This window comes from Anas platyrhynchos, chromosome 1 (genome assembly GCF_047663525.1).
Source record: "Anas platyrhynchos isolate ZD024472 breed Pekin duck chromosome 1, IASCAAS_PekinDuck_T2T, whole genome shotgun sequence".
Taxonomy (NCBI): Eukaryota; Metazoa; Chordata; class Aves; order Anseriformes; family Anatidae; genus Anas; species Anas platyrhynchos.
The window spans coordinates 179,788,486-179,805,606 of NC_092587.1; the positions used below are offsets into that span (position 1 = coordinate 179,788,486).

Below are 17,121 nucleotides of genomic sequence, written 5' to 3' on the forward strand. Positions count from 1 at the left end.
CTTAAATGAGCTGGAAATCAGCCCTCTAAAGCACTTACTGCTTAGCTTACTTACTACTCTTGTGCTGAGGGGAACGTGGCTGTGTGCAGCGTGTTTGCCCTGAAGCACTGAGCTGTCAGCTGCAGAGCTACAGCACTGTGAGGCGTACTCACAGCCGTGGTGAGCCTCAGTGCAGGAGACCCCTGAGAAATGAGTGCTCAAACATGGAGCACAACAACATTCAGGAAGACACAGTGTAACACAGGGCACAGTGCAGCTGATTTTTGTCACGCAGAGGTGAGTTTCACCTGGCTGTGATCTTTACCCTGCTTCCCTAGCCCTTCACCGGTGCGGTCTTGCCGGGACATGGGCTGTAGGAGCACACCTCACTGGAGCACGGGCCCGTTGCTCACTGGTGTTCATTTTCAGTCATTGGGAATGAGTGAGAACAGGGCTTAACTGCTTGAGAAAGCAGAGGGACCAAATCAAATTTTACACTGACTATTCACGTCTGCATTGTCTTCAGGACAGCTCGAGCCATGGAAATCAAAAGCAGGAGAGCAGGTGCAAAAACACCAGAGACAACAACAAAGCAATGAAATTCTTCCATTACGAGTTACCTCAAGATTTTCATCCTAACTTCCTACTGTTTAAGAACAGATAGAAGGCACTAGATCCTACTCAGATGCTTTTATTTCACAATTACAGCTATATAATACAAATTATAACGTATATTATTCTAAAAGCAATTAAATGGAAAGGAACTGCCAGCTGAAAACTTGCTGTAATTCAGAAAAAATAGACCTGTCCTACAACATGGTAGTTACATTGTTTGCATCAAGCCAGTATTACTGTTCATTTTTAACTGCGGTTATTAACTTGTGGAAAATAATTTTTCAGTATTCTGTTTCAGTTATTTATGTTGCTCTTTAGTTTCACTCAGAAGAGACAGCGAAAGAAGCGTGCCTTGTGTTTCAATCACTTTCCACTTTGCTTCTTCTTTACTAAATCAAAGGAGTCTGGTAAATGACACGAGAACGTACAAATGAATCATGACTGCCTTTTTTGAACTCCTAAGAATATCTGTGCTCATCTTAAATTTAGTCAAATCTGCCTAATTTAAATCTGGGACTTAAATTTGGTTGGCAGCACTGTCTTTGATTGCATTAGCATGTTGCAGTGTGCTGTATAAATGGATCTGCAGAGGCAATGAAACGCCGTGTGGACATTGTCCACGTTGGGGGGGCTTGTTCCAAAGCAGCCTTGGAAGCAGCCTTACTTCAGAGTAGCGTGGATGGTTGTTAGCTGTTGGGGTGTATCCTTCTTCTGGTGTGGTTTCACACACTCTAGGAGAGTTCTGCAACTGGCAATTGGTGACCAGAGTAAGAGTTACCTAAAAATGTGTTTCTAACCCAAATCAAAACACTAGTGAAGGCACAACAGGTGAAGCCTGACTCCTTATCGCTTTGTGGTTTCCATTCTTGTAGCTCAGGCACTGGCTGTTACAATCAAGATGAAAAAGATTTAGCCCTTGAAGGGTACAGGTAGCTAAATGAACACACTTGAGCATTCAGGGTCCAAGCTTTTCATAAACACTCTACAACAAAGTCCCAAAAATTGCTAAAAAAGAAAGCTACGGTTATTTCAGGACTGAGATCCATCTATTTTCCTTTAGACTGTTGGCTGGCTGTGCTCAAAAACTTGCGACATTTGCCTCAGCTAGTAGAAGCAGATGCAGCTACAGTTACCACAGTGCAGTTTTGGCAATTGGCAGTAGCAGAGGGCTGGCTATTAATGTACACGACTCGTTACTTCCCAAAGCAGCAGATCTCAACCACCCTGGCTGTTCTCGCCGTCTCCGCTCTCGCTGTCAACAAAGAACGGGGCCCGGATTTTCATGGCCACGTATCTGAGCGAGTACCACGGCCCGTGCCACGTCGACCAGGTGATGCCGTTGTCGTGGGAGCCGTTGTACCTCCCTGTTTTGTAGTACCGCCCGTTGAGGTTCACGGCGTGGCACCTTGTGACAACACGGAGGAGGCAAAAAAGAGGTTTTGTTTAGCGTGGAGAGACATCGTGTCATGACAGCAATGTTTAATACAATCCATGTTGCCCAGAGGACCATGTAGGTCATCCTAACATAGACACCTACTCTGGTCAGATGATTCAACCTTTTGGCTACGTTGAGTGCACCGACCAGGGATGTGATTCAGATACCTGAAGAGAGGTGCATGATGCCATTTGGTAGCCGTCAGCTCAAGTACAGGCAGCTAAATATTAACACCTAAAAATGCAGATGTCTTTTAATCAAGTTGAATCTCACTATCAATGTACATTTTTATAGGTCCACTCATTTTCACTTTTTGTGCTCAGGACAGAAGAGGCTCATCCTGCCCTAAAGCAGAGGAAAAACTCCTGATACCGGGGTGTTTACACGGGGCTGGTGAACCCACCCTCAGGAACAGTAAGGGGTATCTCAATCCCTTGACATGTTCCATAACAAATTCATTTGTGCACGCTTCATCTTCCAGTGGCTATGACTTTTTTTCTTTCACAGAATCACAGAATTTCTAGGTTGGAAGAGACCTCAAGATCATCGAGTCCAACCTCTAACCTAACACTAATAGTCCCCACTAAACCATATCCCTAAACTCTACATCTAAACGTCTTTTAAAGACCTCCAGGGATGGTGACTCCACCACTTCCCTGGGCAGCCTGTTCCAATGTCTAACAACCCTTTTGGTAAAGAAGTTCTTCCTAACATCCAACCTAAACCTCCTCTGGCACAACTTTTTGGAATATAATCCAAAGCACTTCCAAAGAATTTTCAACCAGGCTTTTTTCCTTCTGGGCCACAAGTTTCCTTCACTTTTATTCTGGCCCATTTTCTTAAAATGAATGCAATTTACCTGATTGGCTTCACAATGAAAGCAGCAGATTGCTTTCCTGCTGGCCTCAACGTGGCAGACTTTGCCATGTGAGGTGAGGTGCTCGCAGCAACCTCCGCCTGCTGTAAGACGTGTAAGGTGTCTGGGCTGTGCAGCCACTCACACCCTACGCCTCTTCCCAAGGGCTCAGCCATCCTCCCTACCTGTTAAACCACCAGCCACCCTTGTTCTCCAATGCGCAGTTGCCTGCCAGGAATCGATCGTGATCCTTGTCAGATGTGGTGAACTGCATCCCTTTGTGCGAGGCTGACCACTGGTCAACAAAATTGCTCCCCCCAGACAGAGCGTCGCCGGCGTTCCCGGAATAGGTGCCAAACCATAGCCTGTAGTTGTCCTGCAACAGTATGTGAAACACGTCTTTATATCAGCTCTCATTTTTGAGATTTCCTCTCCCCATCGTATCCCCTGTCAGAGACGTGCTTGTTGAAATCACAGCTGCCTTCTAGCTCCGTGCTTTAGTGGTACACATGTAGATCACCACTGGATTTGAACTTCCAGAAGTGGCTACCAATTACTACTGCTGCTTCTGAGGGATTCAGGTTTTATTGTCTTTTAATACTCACTGGGTACACTGCACAACAACCTGGAAGGCTTTCCCTGCCTCGTTGACAGCACCTGTTGCAGGAAAATGTGCCAAGTAGATGCTCTCACTGACTGGCCGTGGTTCAACTAGGGCAACTCCTGTAGGAATTTTGCTCCTCCAAGGCCTGGAAGCCGTCTGAATTTTAGCTAAATGGCCCTGTCCTGGTAGGAATACTTAGCTCCACAACTAGCAGATCTGGGAGACATGGGATCTCCCCGCACCCCGTGGCAGGGAGCTGCCCGGCGCTGTGCAGATTCAGGTGCCCCACCCTCAGAGATAAAACAAGCAAATCGCCACTCTCCCCATTTCTTACCTGCTCATTGTTGAGCTGGAAATTTTCATAGACTGCATAACGTCTTTCCCCATGCCAGTCCACCAGGTCAATCTTTAATGAGCTCTCTCCTAAACACAGAGCAGTGCCCTTTTAGATCAACTATTGCATGCAAATCGGAAGGAAAACTATGTAAGGAAAATACTTGCACCTCTAGTGAGCAGGTCATAGATGTGGTCATTGCCCAGCCAGTATTCATCATTCTTGCCTTGGAATTTTCCAAATCCCAGTTTGTAATCGTCCCACTTCCTGAAGAAGACACAAACATCAGTTTCAGCATGCACGGGTAACAGCAAGTGTCACAGAATCACAGAAGGGTTTGGGTTGGAAAGGGCCTTAAAGATCATCTAATTCCAATGCCCTTGCCACCCTCCAATTTAGAGACGAGGATATCATGGGGGGTAGCGTCAAACGCTTTGCACATGTCCAGGTAGATGACTGGAGCCATCCCAGTTGCTCTTCCCCCAACCACCAATGCTGCAACCCCATCACAAAAGGCCACCAGATCTGTCAGGCACAATCAACCCTTTATTGAAGCCATGTGGGCTGTCACCAATCACCTCCTTATTTTCCATGTGTCTTAGCAGAGTTTCCAGGAGGATCAGCTCCATGATCTTGCCAGGCACAGAGGTAAGACTGACTGCCCTGTAGTTCCCCGGGTCCTCCTTTTTTCCCTTTTTAAAAATGGGGGTTGTGTTTCTCCTCTTCCAGTCAGCAGGACCTTCCCCAGACTGCCACGACTTCTCAAATAGGATGGTTAGTGGCTTAGCAACTTCATCTGCCAATTCCTTAAGGACCCACAGAGGTATCTCATCAGGTCCCATGGACTTCTGCACCTTCAGGTTCCTCAGATGGTCTTGAACCTCATCTTCTCCTGCACTGGGGGGTTCATCATTCTTCCAGTCCCTGTCTTTGCCTTCTGGGGCCTGGGCCATGTGTTTGGAGCTTGTCAGGGAAGACTGAGGCAAAACAGTCATGAAGTACCTCAACCTTCTCCATATCCTGGGTGACCAGGTCTCCTTTCTCCTTCCAGAGAGGGCCCACAATTTTCCTAGTCTTCCTTTTATCACCGATTCACCTACAGAACCCTTTCTTATTGCCCTTGGTGTCCCTGACCAAACTAATTCTAAATGATCTTTGGCTTCCCTACCCTGATCCCTGGCTGTTTGGACATTTTTTCTGTACCCCTCCCAGGTTATCTGTCATTGCTTCCATTCTAGGCCTTCCATTGTAGGCCTTCTTTTTCTGTTTAAGTTCGGTCAGGAGCTCGTTCTTCATCCATGCAGGTCTCCTGGTGTTCCTGCCTGACTTCCTCTTTGTTGGGATGTATCACTCCTGAATTTGAAGGATGTGACCCTTGAATATTAACCAACTTTCGTGGGCCCCTCTTCCCTCCAGGGCGTTGTCCCATGGTAGTCAAGAAAGCAGATCCCTGAAGAGGGCAAGGGGGAAGGAAGTTGTCATCAATGCATTCCAGGAACCTCCTGGATTGCCAGGATTAAATGTATGTTGGTGACATTTAGCTGTGGTAACAAGTAAATCTTCTGCTGCATCTTTAGGTCCTTTTAGAAAAGTGTCTCATTCAGCACAAGCTGAGCTGAGATTTGTCACTCTGCCTCAGAAGTATGTACGACACACCTTATTCCCTCTCCTGCTAACCCTGTGCACACATACATGGGAATCAATCCCTCACACTGCCAGATACAGTGCCTGCAGAATGAAGTTGTAAGTTAGATGGAAGAGGAAAGCAGTAGCTGTCATATCTGTCTTCAGCAAAGCATCTGATATTGTTCTTGGAAAGGTCATAATTCATCTTCACTCCTGGCTGGAAATTAATGTTGCAGTCTAAAGTATACCACGGTCTTAGACACATAAAGCGATGTAGTGAAGAACCAGAAAATGAGCAGAACCTGCAAACAAAAGCTTCCAGACGAAGCTGAATGAAAAATATCTGGGTCTGCTTTGTGTTCCTGTTCCACTTAAATCTATTTTTAATTCATTGACCACTCTCACCTCTGCTTCTTTGCAGAATCACTGTTTGTATGTGCCAACTTAAGATGCATACTTACTTCTCATCACAATTTTCTGGCTTCATAGTTCTAAGAGAAATCTCAGGTTGTTCCTTTCTCCTCGGCATTTCATTATCTTAAAATCTCTGTTATTTATGTGCTTTCTCTGATATAAGCCTACATGTCCTGCATATTGATATTTCCAGTTTTTGTAACCCTGTGTTTATTCCCTCTCTCAGGTTGTTAGTAGGGATTTTAATTCTGCCTGACCTACTTACCAGTCAGTGCTACTCTTCGGGGCAATTTTCACTGGCATAAATTCACCTTTGGTGAGAGCTGAACTACCACAGCTAGAGAGTTACCACTCTCTGGTAGAGATCTTAGAGCCAGTTGAGGTAGCTCTGCAATGAACTGCACTCTGTTTAAGAGATGGTGGGCACACCCTACAAGTGTGTGTGCTGCAACAGGGAATTAATCTGCAGGGGGACATTTCTTTTCTATAGTGCCAGCAGAGCATCTCGCCTCCTGGAGATTTCCAGGAGGAAATATATATAAATATATAAATAATTGGGCTTTTGCATAAAGAAAGGTTGATTTGAACCTGTAGCTTTGCATCTTTGTGAAGGATCTGAATATGGAAATACATTTTACATCATGCTGAACATGATTCCTGATATGAGAACAGATAAAAGATTCAGTGGGCCTCAGCCTATGTGCTGGCAGCAGATATCTGCCAATTCGGAGGCTTTGGCAGACAGTTGTCTCCTATCATGACAAAATAGCCTGGATATCAGGAAAAAAATCTGTAGCATGAGGGTGGTCAGACAGTGCAACAGGCTTCCTGGTGAGGTGGTTGATGCCCCGTGTGTGTCACCATTCAAGAGGCATTTGGATAATGTCCTTTATCCTTTATTTGGATAATGTCACTTTAATTTTGGTTAGCCCCAAGGCAGTCAGGAAGTTGGACTCAGTGATATCTGAAGGTCCCTTCCAACTGAACTATTCTGTTCTGTACAAATACGGACACACAAATGCAGGCCAGCCATGCAAAAGACATTATAAATCCATCCTGAAAATGGCCCCCTGCTACCAATACGTACCCACACTTTGCCCTAATGCAAACAGTTACCATAATTAAGCCTTGCCTTGCATATCCTGCTTCTTGAACCTTGGGTTTTGCCACCGGTAGGGCTGAGTGTGGGAGCTGGAGGCCTCACTGCGAGCCCTGCTGATGAGACCTCGAGGCACTCACCTGTTGAAATTCTCTTTGCCATTACTCCGCCGCTGAATGACGGTCCAGCCACCGCTGTCAGACATGTCACAGTACACCAGGAAAGGCTCTCGATCTGCTCGGGGCCTGATCCGGTAGTAGCCGTTTTTCGTCTTCTTCCTGCTGTACACTGCAGAGCAGTCTGGGCAGAATGGCATCGGCTCGTTAGGTGGCGGAAAGCAAAGGCAAGAAGAGACATCTCTGAGAGGCCGTGTGGGACACGGACACTTGGCCAGTCTGCGGAAAGCTCAGTAAGCCCAGCAGGGCCAGAGCAAATAGCAGACCTTAATATCATTTGCAGTAAAGCTAATTTCCATGTGGAAGATTACCTCAGCTGTACTTGGGACTGGACTGGGGGGCCTAAAGTTTCTAAAACCAGAGGCTACGGTCTCTGACTGGCTCTAGCAAAGCTTCAGACTTTCAATGTCATGCTCATCCAGGACAAAACCTTGGCCACAGCCCACGGCTCCAGTCGTGCTGTATTATCAAAGTGACAGCAAGGAACAGAGCACACACGTGTGCTGCTGCACAGCAAAAGTGATGGAAGAGCCGAGGAACAGGGATGCTGGATTCCTCCCAGCAGCTTCCAGGGCCTGCAGCTGAGCTGTGCACTTTGGGCTCCCTGTAAGCCACTGAGGGAAAATGGGCTCTTCAAGAGCAAGACCCTTCTTTTCTTGCAGCAGATGTCTAAGGCAGGTCTGATGGGAAAGAGCTGAGAGGTGCCTTTTCCTCTCTGCACTGGAGTCTTGGGCTACAAGCCCAGCTGCAGATGTCTGTGATGTACCTGGGTGGTGGCTGCCTAAATCTGGGCCAGCTGACTGCAGCCCCAGGGGAAGTCTGATGGTACCAAGGCCACCAGTCTGCCTTTCCTTCTCCTTCCCATGTATCTGACTGCATTTAAAAACTATCTGCTTTAAAAAAAAAAAAAAAAAAAAGGTTAAATAATTTTTCAGCAGAAATAGAATATGATACATATGGCACTGAAAGAAGAACTGAACATTTCTGCAAGCTGAAGTTTCCACATATGCTACTGCAAAATGTACCTTGGTCATAGACTATCAAATTTCCACTGGTTGTGGGTAAAAGCGTCTCATGCTGCGTGCTCCTGTTGCTTGAGAACAGACTGCTTTTCGTTTTATGGTAAGTGTTCTCCAGAATGTCCTTCAGCTGCAGTTCATACAAGTAAAGCATATCTTGAAGCTGTTTTAACCTTTGTCTTAATTTACTGTTGTCTAGGAGGCAAATATCTTTATCCTATGGGGAAGAAAAAAAAAGAAAGACCAAAAAGCACACTTCAATCACTGGTAAGAACAGGGGGGCAGTGAGAGAATGAGTGTCTGTCTCCTCTGCTGAGGATCAAGGTTATTCAGTGGTAGCCCCTCCCTAAGATACCTGAATCTCGCAGCATGGGCTGTTGAGTTGAAACCTGTGGAAAAGGGTGATTTTTTTTGGTTTGTTTTGTTTTTTTCCAGTGGTCTCGCCACTGATCTGTGCATGGCAGAATATCATCAGATATGTAGAAAATTACTTGGGACAAAAGTCATGCAGCTTGATTACCATTTAATGAAATCAAAGGGAGTTTTGCAGGCTATGAAACCGCTCAGGGAAATAAGAGGGGAAAAACCTGGTTCTTGCACTGCAGCCAGGCCAAACCAGTGAGGTTACAGAAACATCTTGTAAAACTGGAAGATAAAAGAGCTGAAAAGCAGTGAGCCTACTGGGATCAGTGGAGTAACTTCAGAGCTGCATTACTGTAACCAAGACCAGAATCTGGCTCAGGCTGGCTGGGATAAACATTTTCAGCAACAACCTAGTCTGCGGCTGATACTACTCCATTAGTAACGTCAACAAAACAGCAAAATCTCCTCCGAGACAACCAAGAAATGGCGTGCACAAGAATTACTTTCTGATTTTGCTCTGAGCAAGCTGGCTTGAGTGATACCAGAGCTGGACCAGTTCTAGGCATAAGAGAAACACGCAATTGCCCAGGACAGCAGGCTGCCGAGCGTGCTAAAACACAGTTGCTGAGCTACCTTCTCCTTTTCCTCAGCCTGTTTGTTTTCCTACACAGAGGAGGATTTCCAGGTTGGAAGCACATGGGAACCTGCTGCAGACAGCCCCGAGCTCACCTAGCTCTCTTTGCCAAGCTCTGTACCTCCTTCAGTTGGCCCAAGAGTAATTTGCTCATCACATGAAAACAGATTGCCTCAGACTATGACTAGCTCCTCTTTCCCCTCTCCCTGCTTTTTGAACTGCAGTGAATACAAAGAAGGCAGTTTTCCCTGAGGAAACGGAGTGAAGTATTTTTTTTTTACTGGCCATAAAATCAAATATATTTTTTAATTTTTTTTTTTATGTTGTTTTTAATTCTTGGCACTGTCAGTCCAGCCGTGTGGAGAGTTGCCCAGCCCATAATGCTGTGAAAACCCTGTTATTAGGACCAAAAGGGTAACCTTCCTTTAGCCACAGGCAGCTCTTTGCTCTGCTCTTGCAGGCCCAATCTTTTGTAGGGGCACACCTACCTCTACATAACTGCAAGTGACAACCCACCGGCATGCTGCAGAGAAGCTGTACAGGCTCTAGCTGAGAGATACGCACCGAAAACCTGTGTGCAGGTGAGCCAAAGCTGACCAGGAGAAGGAGCAGCAGCCACCAGGGCATCAGCAGACCCATTTCTTTTTGCCTGAAAAGACAGGTTGACAAAATGCACAAGTGGCTTCTTAAATTCTCTCACAGCTTATCTCTGCTTCACAATCACATTTAATTCTCCAGGATTCATTAAGGAGGTAGCTTGAAACTACAGGCAGGAAAAAAATAGGGAAAAAAATGCATGTTAGGGAGAGGATGAAGCACCAGTGCATCGTGCTGACACGGGGACCTAGGCTTTGGTCCAAGCTCCCTCTTCCCTGGAGGAATAAACCCTTGGTGCAGCTCTCCAGCAGCCTCTGCCCCCTCTCCCAAGTGCCCCCACACACGGGAAGTTACTTAGCAAAAACGCCTCCTTGCCAAAGCAGTTGGCCAAAATCTCATCGTTCTTATTCCAGCTTCCCAAAGCTGACAGGAATTTTGCCTCCTGGTTCAGTGAGTGTTGGCATTGCCCCTCTGTGGTCTGTGGAGTGGTCTGTCAGAATGGGAGCTGCAGAGTGGGCACAGAGTGGGTGTGGGACAGTTTTGGTAGAATTTTAGTTGAAAAATTGAAAGAAAACCTTTGCTGCTGGCCTGCCCCAGCCCACAGACAGGGCTTCAGCCTGAGAGGCTCAGCTAGAAAAATGCTAAGCAGCCACCACTGGGAAGATGCAGCTGAAAGCAAGTGGACAGTACAAATTGTTCGCAGTATGGTGCTTTAAAAAAATGTATCAGAAAGAATAAAAGAGCCTGAAAAACAGGATAAAACAACTCCCCCACTTCACATCTGGAAGTGCTGCAGAAACTTGGCTACCCAGATCTATGTTCCCAGTGGCTTGCTTAGTTTCAGCTACGACTCTAGGAGCATCACCGCAGCTGCTTATGGAGCTGGCAGCGCTGCCGTGGCAGGGGAGCTGCCTGAACAGCCAGGCAGGCCAGGGCCCAGAGCAAACAGAGAGAATAAAAGCTCTGTGGAAGTCACTGATAAAAGATGCTGCACAGGTTTTCACTCCAGCACACGGCTTTTTTTTTTTTTTCAGATGGTAGAGAAAAGAGTATTATAGCGTGGTTCATCCAGCCCACGACCACAGGTACTTCTCATTGACGCTGCCCTATGGTCAGGTGCTGGTGCTGCAGTCAGAATCAGGCCCAGTACAGAGAAGGTGCGTGGAGGCAAAAAGCTAACAGGAAGGCTGGATGTGAGCAACAGCTCCTGAAAAATAGATAGGGAAGACCGGAGGGGGAAAAAAAAGCAACTTTGTCTATGCCTTTATCAACATATATTAAATCCACATACCTGTAACTCGCCTTTTCTTCAGACCTCCTTCTGCTAAGATTATCTCCCTTAAAAGTCAACTGAAAAAGAAAGTGGTAATAAACCTGGCTGTATTTCTAGAGGTTGGATAGATTTTTCCTTTCCAGATGGCCCACATCAAGGGCTTGGAGGGACATTTCAGTGCACGAGGCAGTTCCACACAAAATACACTCGCAGTTTTACCCAAATTCTTATTTATCTGCTGTTGCCCAATACTCATCCTGCTGCTTCGCAGTAAGAATAAGCAACGGTTACATTTCTGCCAGTGGTGCTCTCCAAAATAGAGGGACTCTGCTGGTTGCGCCCCATTACCCACCTTATCTGACTGTGAAGCTCAACCAAGACTGACTTGTTTAAGTGTTTATATGAATCACTCAGACTAATGCTCCCTGTGGGAGTTTTATCTCACATTTAATACAGCCAGGTTCATTTCAGTAAGTCTTGCAAGGTGGAATGAACACAGCTTTTGTGTTCAGTGTTTCTTTTGCCGTTTAATCAGGTTTATGTGTAAAAGCACAGTGCAGCTGTAACACCAAAAGAGCTGAAAATTTGAACCAAGAAGCGAACACGGGGATATTAAGCAAGATTTGCTGTTAGACTGAAATCTCCGAAGGTTTGTAGTTGCGTAACTCTCCTCAGAGGTGGGTCATTAGATTTGTTCGTTAGCATAAACAAGGACATTTGTGAAAGTGAGGGGAAAAAAAAACAACAAAACACAACAGATGGGTGCCTCCCTTTGTGTTATGGACAAGGAATTACAGATTATTTTAAAGACAATGCTCCTTTTTACAGAGCTGTGGCCAGAGGAGAGACTGCGGGGCCAAGAAGCAAGGCGTGCAAGCCCATCAGAAACTTCTGCTTTGCTCTCGAGTGAAGCAGGACTGCACAGCTATTATAAAGTACAGCAATGCTGTTTATTTCTTAAAAACTGCATTCCTCTTCTCCCTCAAGAGCAGCTGACCCATTTCACTGCCAAAGGATTATGTAAACGGTGCTTTTCTTCTCACTTGTTCCCTACCCCTGTTGTGAGGCGGGTTTTGGAAGCTGTTTTGGAAGCCCCTGAACACACGGGAGCTGTGTGCTGTGTCCTGGGGCCGTGTCGCTTAGTTCTTCTTGTGCTTCCAGCCACAGTGCTTCTTTCTCAGCTCGAGCAAGCCAGACACTGCTTAAGATGCCGTGCACCAATTTATGCTCTTGTCTACGTGGCCAATGTGCTTGACCCCAACATGTGATGGGCCCAGGCCAGTGGTGGCAGCACTGGAGTTGTGGTGTGGGCAGCCATGAGCGTCCACAAGGCCAGGGAGCAGCAGGCCCCAGGCTTCCAGCTCTGGTCCCTGGAAGTGTTGGTAGAGCTGCTGACCCAGTAGGGGAACAACTTGAGTGTATATGTTATGTGACTGCAAATTTGCAGAAGCAGGACTCAAAACCCAGCCCTCTGTCAGGAATCCCCAAAGAGCCGAGAGGCCTGGAGTGCTCTCGCGCTCTCCTCCACCGGTGGTAACCTCACTGATGTCTGCAAGTGAAAAACCCAGTCAGCTGGAACATGGTTCTTGCATGTTTCGTGGTGAACTTATTTTCACAGGCTGAAGGCACTTCAGGAACATCTGAAGCACCAGAGAGGGGCTGCCACAGGGCTGAGTTCACGTGAGGAGGATCTAGCACAAGGGTATGTTCACATACTGCTTCACTGGCCCTGAGGTAAAATAATCAAGTCATCATAAAGAATGTGGACAGCATGATCACTAACATTTCCTCACAGATGTTGAAAGTCTCTAGGCAATGGGGCTGTAAATGCCTTTTATTTTTATTTTATTTTTTTTTTCTGGAATACACATGCTTCGCACATACACTGCAGTGCAAATTCCTGTTTAGTTATTTGGAAGGAGATCAAATTCCCTCTTCATAAGACACTCAGTGATCTTGTCAGCAAACAATAACCGTTTCATTAACCCAAAACCTCCCCACCCTGCTCTCCTCCTCCTTCCTTCCAGCAAAAGTACGTAGGTGCTGAATAACAGTCATAAAAAAGCTATTATTCATACATTAAACGCACAGCCAGCACAGCAAGAATGCAAACTGGTGGATAAAAGTGAATGAACAGAGAGGCTTTGGGACAGCTCTTGCTGTTCCTGCAGACATGGTGTGTTGGGCTCCTCCAGACAGAGCTGCCCAAGATGAAGACATGAAGATGACACCAAGTGGACATTTCACCTCCCCTCCAGGGACTGATTGAACACCGCAGCTGGAAGACTGGTGGCACCTCAAAACTCTCCCAAGACAAATTTATCTTCCAGTTCCTGGTTGTTTGTTTGTTCTTGAAGCAGTAAAGAAGAAACAAGCCAGCTGCCCCAGACTCCAAAGGAGTTAGAGACTTGAGGTTTTCATAGCAAGAATCTGACTACCTACTTGTGCCCTAGGAAAATTTGGAGTAGTCCAGAGCCAGCTCCAAGCAAAACAGCTCATTTACACTGAATGCAGGTGCTTTGTGCATTTGCCATTATTTTTGTACCTCTCCGTCACATTCCACTTGAACATCCTGCTCACTGGGAGAGACCACAGACCAAATTTCCTTAGGAAAAAATTCGTCACTGTGTGGGTGGTCACACATTGGAACAAGCTTCCTAGTGAAGCGGTTGATGTCCCATGCCTGTCAGCACTGAAGATGCATTTGTTAATAATAATATGCTTTAACTTTTGGCTAGCCCTGAAGTGGCCATGCAGTTGGACTAGATGACCTTTTAAGGTCCCTTCCAACTGAACTGTTTTCTTCTTTGCAGGTACTGCAGGTGTGGAGGTACCAGCAGCCTTCAGGCTCTCCATGTGCGAGCTGCTATTCATCTTCTGTAGGAATGCGGGCTGCCAAGTTTTTTAAGACAATGTTAATTTATGAGGTCTGAAACATTTTTTTTTTAATCTAACGATAAAGGGTTTCATCAAAAGCATGATAAATTTAAAACATTAGGATGACATCAGCCACTGTAGTTTCAATATATTAAATAACCGAAACCAGCATATATGTATTAAAAGTCTGTGGCTTGTTAGCAAGGAATAACCACAGAAATCTACGTACAAAGAAGGAGTAATGGTGGCAGACCATGAAACATGCCAGATCTGAATGTTTTGATAACGTTCAAAGAGCAAAGACATAATTCAGTCTAACTAACGAGTCTGTATGAAGGCTATGAGTATCTAATGGGTTGATACAACAAACATAATTAGTTCGTAAGTTCCTGAGGGCAAGCACAGGTCCAAGCCGATCTCGCTCACATCAGGAATAGCTTTACCAAAGTGAATTAGTCACAAGGCCAGAGGGAACATGTGGATAATCTGTGTGATCTACCTACCTCAGGTCAGAGAACTCCCCTGACCTAATTCATTCCCATTTGTACTGGAGCATCTCTTTGAGAAAAAGATGTTTTGTTGTAAAATATTCAGTGTTGAATAACCAACCACAGACCTTCACATGGTCTTTCACTGCTTAATTACTCACATTGTTAATTATTTTTGTTTTTTGCCTTGAATCTGTCAAGTCACATACTCTAGCCTTTTGTTCTCATGATGCCTTACTCTGCAAGCTCTCTTCTGCCAAATTTGTTTTTCCCTGCTTAAGGCTAGGTCCAAGTAAATGCAAGGCATACTCCTGCCTCTTGCTGGGATCCCAAATCCTGGTTAGCTGCTTAGGCTGGGGGGTGTGTGTGCTGGGGGAAAGCTGGGGGAGTCATGGAGCGAGGGGCTGTGTACAGCTTGTCCTGGGCAAGGCTGGGCACCACAACTCAAGCACATCCCCAGGGAAGAGCATTAGTGGGTAGGGATGGCATGGGGAGGGAGGAAAGACAAAAACAAGTTCTGTTCCTGGGATGATTTAATTCAGAGGAGCCTAATACAGAACACACATAGAGCTGCAAAGAGCTTTGGCTAGGGTATTGTGCTGCACAGTGGAGGCTACACGGACAAAATAGCAGGTTCTGAAGGTCTCTGCAGTCTAACAGCAAAGTGCCTAAACAATTTAATTTCCTCCAGGGTTGGGCAAGTGACATACAAGAATTATTATTTTTTTTTTAAGATCAAAATTTTGATGCTTGAAGTCTGCCTACACCCCCTGATGGGTACCTAGACCTTTCTCTAGATCTAGCCCTGATCAAATGTGATTAAGTAAGCTGTTATCTTTTATTTGAAAAGATGGACATCTTTGAGCTCCTTGACTCCGGTGTGATGAGGATCGCTTCAATTTATTACTCACAGCACAGCTCTTCACTCTTTTTTTCTGGAGTTGTGGCTATCAGAAGTGGAGAGCTGAGAACACACAGAATCCAAATAAAAAGCACAGGCAACATTTTCAGCCCAACATCTTTCTGTTTTTGGAGCCAAGGCTCTTGTTATGCATTTTGCCACAGAGCCACATGCAGCAATCAGCTGCAGCTGGTGACTCCCTAGTGCTGCTTGAGGTGTTTTCAGTTACTTGTTTTCACAATACAGCCACTGGTGCTCTCAGTCTGATGTGCCGTGGTGTTGAACATTGCCATCAGGATGACTGTGATTTGCAACACGTGAAAAGTTAATCAAGAAGTGTTTGTGAGCTTTTTGACACACGCACACACATTCCTTGTTCTGATGTGACTGTCAGTGGGTCTGTAAATCAACCATGGGTTTCTTTTAAAGATGTTACATGGTCCTTCAGGTATCAAGGGCTGAAAAACACCATCCTGAGGCCCTGCGTACTGAGACTGATAGTACATGTATGTAAATACAGTTTGCTCACTCATCTGCATGTACAGAATATTAGTTTTCTCAGTGCTAGGCAGCAGTTCTTCTGTCCACTTTTCCAGTCTCTGTCAGCAGCAGACTTTATCATTGAGGCTTTTATCTGGGGGCATGGTTCAAAACAACACCACACAACATTAAATAACATAAGACTGCTCTCAATCCCTGCGGAACCTCTCTGGGAACGAACTGCTTTAGCATCATTCTCCTTTTATAGTTATTTTAAGACCAGAGTGCTGGGTTTTCACCAAAGTAATGTGAACCAGACTGATTTTGTGTCCTTCTACCTCTTTAATCAAATTTTCTAGACAGACAGTTGCTTACAGGAGCAACAAAATACCTTTATTTTATCAGTAAAACTTATAAGCTCATTTTCAAAGTATGAATTAATTTCTCGCAAATTATTTTCCATAATCCCATGTTGATTGGCATTATTATCATCATCACCACGCTTCTTTATTATTTTATTAGTGGAAGCCTCTGTCTAATCTGCTCTCATTTTGTTTGGGAGCAAAGCCAAGCTGACAGACTGTCATCATAAGGTCATCTGATCTACCTGCGTTTAATTGGCAGAGAATCGATCCCCCCCGCTTATCTCCATATTTCTGTTATCCCAAAACATAGTAAAAATTGAATCATTTTTCTTGTCGGTATCTCTTAAAAGTATCAGATACAAATGATCCATACTTAGTTATTTTAAAGTCTGCCAAGTTATGCGATTCTGTTTACCACCATTCTCAGTTATTTTTGGAATTTAAAATATGCCATCACCTCTCTGAGATATGCCTTCTTTATCTGCTTTCACACAGTATAACTGGATTAGTTACTGAACGTTTCAACCTTTTCTGTATTTTGTTGACAATTCTGTTATTTTACACTCATGAATAATTGCTCAGGGATAATAACTGGATTCTGAGGGTCTTTTAAATGTCAGTATCATGAGTTAAACAGCGTAATATAATGAAAATGATTTACAAGTCATTAATTTAAAAACATTTTTTTTTTTAATGAAACTTTGGTCATCTTTCTACATTTTTATCCACCAGCTGAGAGCTCAAACATCATTTTTATTAAAACAGAAAATGGTATTTCTACTTTAGCCATCTGACTTCAGAAGTTATAGCTTTAAGAAAATAGATTGACCATTGGGAAACTCATGGAGACACATCAGAGCTTGCAAATCCACAACAGCATCACCAGTGCTATAAGATTAGATGCATTGAAAGCAAAAGTTATGGTGCTATCATGGGCAATAAATGAGAAAAATTAGAAGGTTTTTATTATTATTATTATTATTACT

General features: G+C 44.9%; 1 protein-coding gene across 1 annotated transcript; it reads right to left on the minus strand.

The window, feature by feature from the left end:
- Positions 1–654: 654 nt before the first annotated feature.
- Positions 655–11,560, minus strand: LOC101794537 (fibrinogen-like protein 1). Its single transcript, XM_005014852.6, has 9 exons — positions 11,377–11,560; positions 11,043–11,101; positions 9,719–9,803; positions 8,164–8,374; positions 7,103–7,262; positions 3,993–4,090; positions 3,824–3,912; positions 3,071–3,261; positions 655–1,999 (listed from the first exon to the last, which is right to left on the minus strand). Exons 3-9 carry the CDS (start codon positions 9,791–9,793, stop codon positions 1,810–1,812), a joined length of 1,014 nt encoding a protein of 337 aa, XP_005014909.3. The 5' UTR covers positions 9,794–9,803; positions 11,043–11,101; positions 11,377–11,560; the 3' UTR covers positions 655–1,809.
- Positions 11,561–17,121: the final 5,561 nt, after the last annotated feature.

What these genes read in the sequence shown, in the direction of transcription:
- LOC101794537 (XM_005014852.6), bottom strand. Translation starts at nt 9,793, where the DNA reads ATGGGTCTGCTGATGCCCTGGTGGCTGCTGCTCCTTCTCCTGGTCAGC. An exon ending in TTTGATAGTCTATGACCAAG is followed by an intron (nt 7,263 to 8,163) that starts GTACATTTTGCA and finishes CATTCTGCCCAG; the next exon opens with ACTGCTCTGCAGTGTACAGC. An exon ending in CTATGACCTGCTCACTAGAG is followed by an intron (nt 3,913 to 3,992) that starts GTGCAAGTATTT and finishes CTCTGTGTTTAG; the next exon opens with GAGAGAGCTCATTAAAGATT.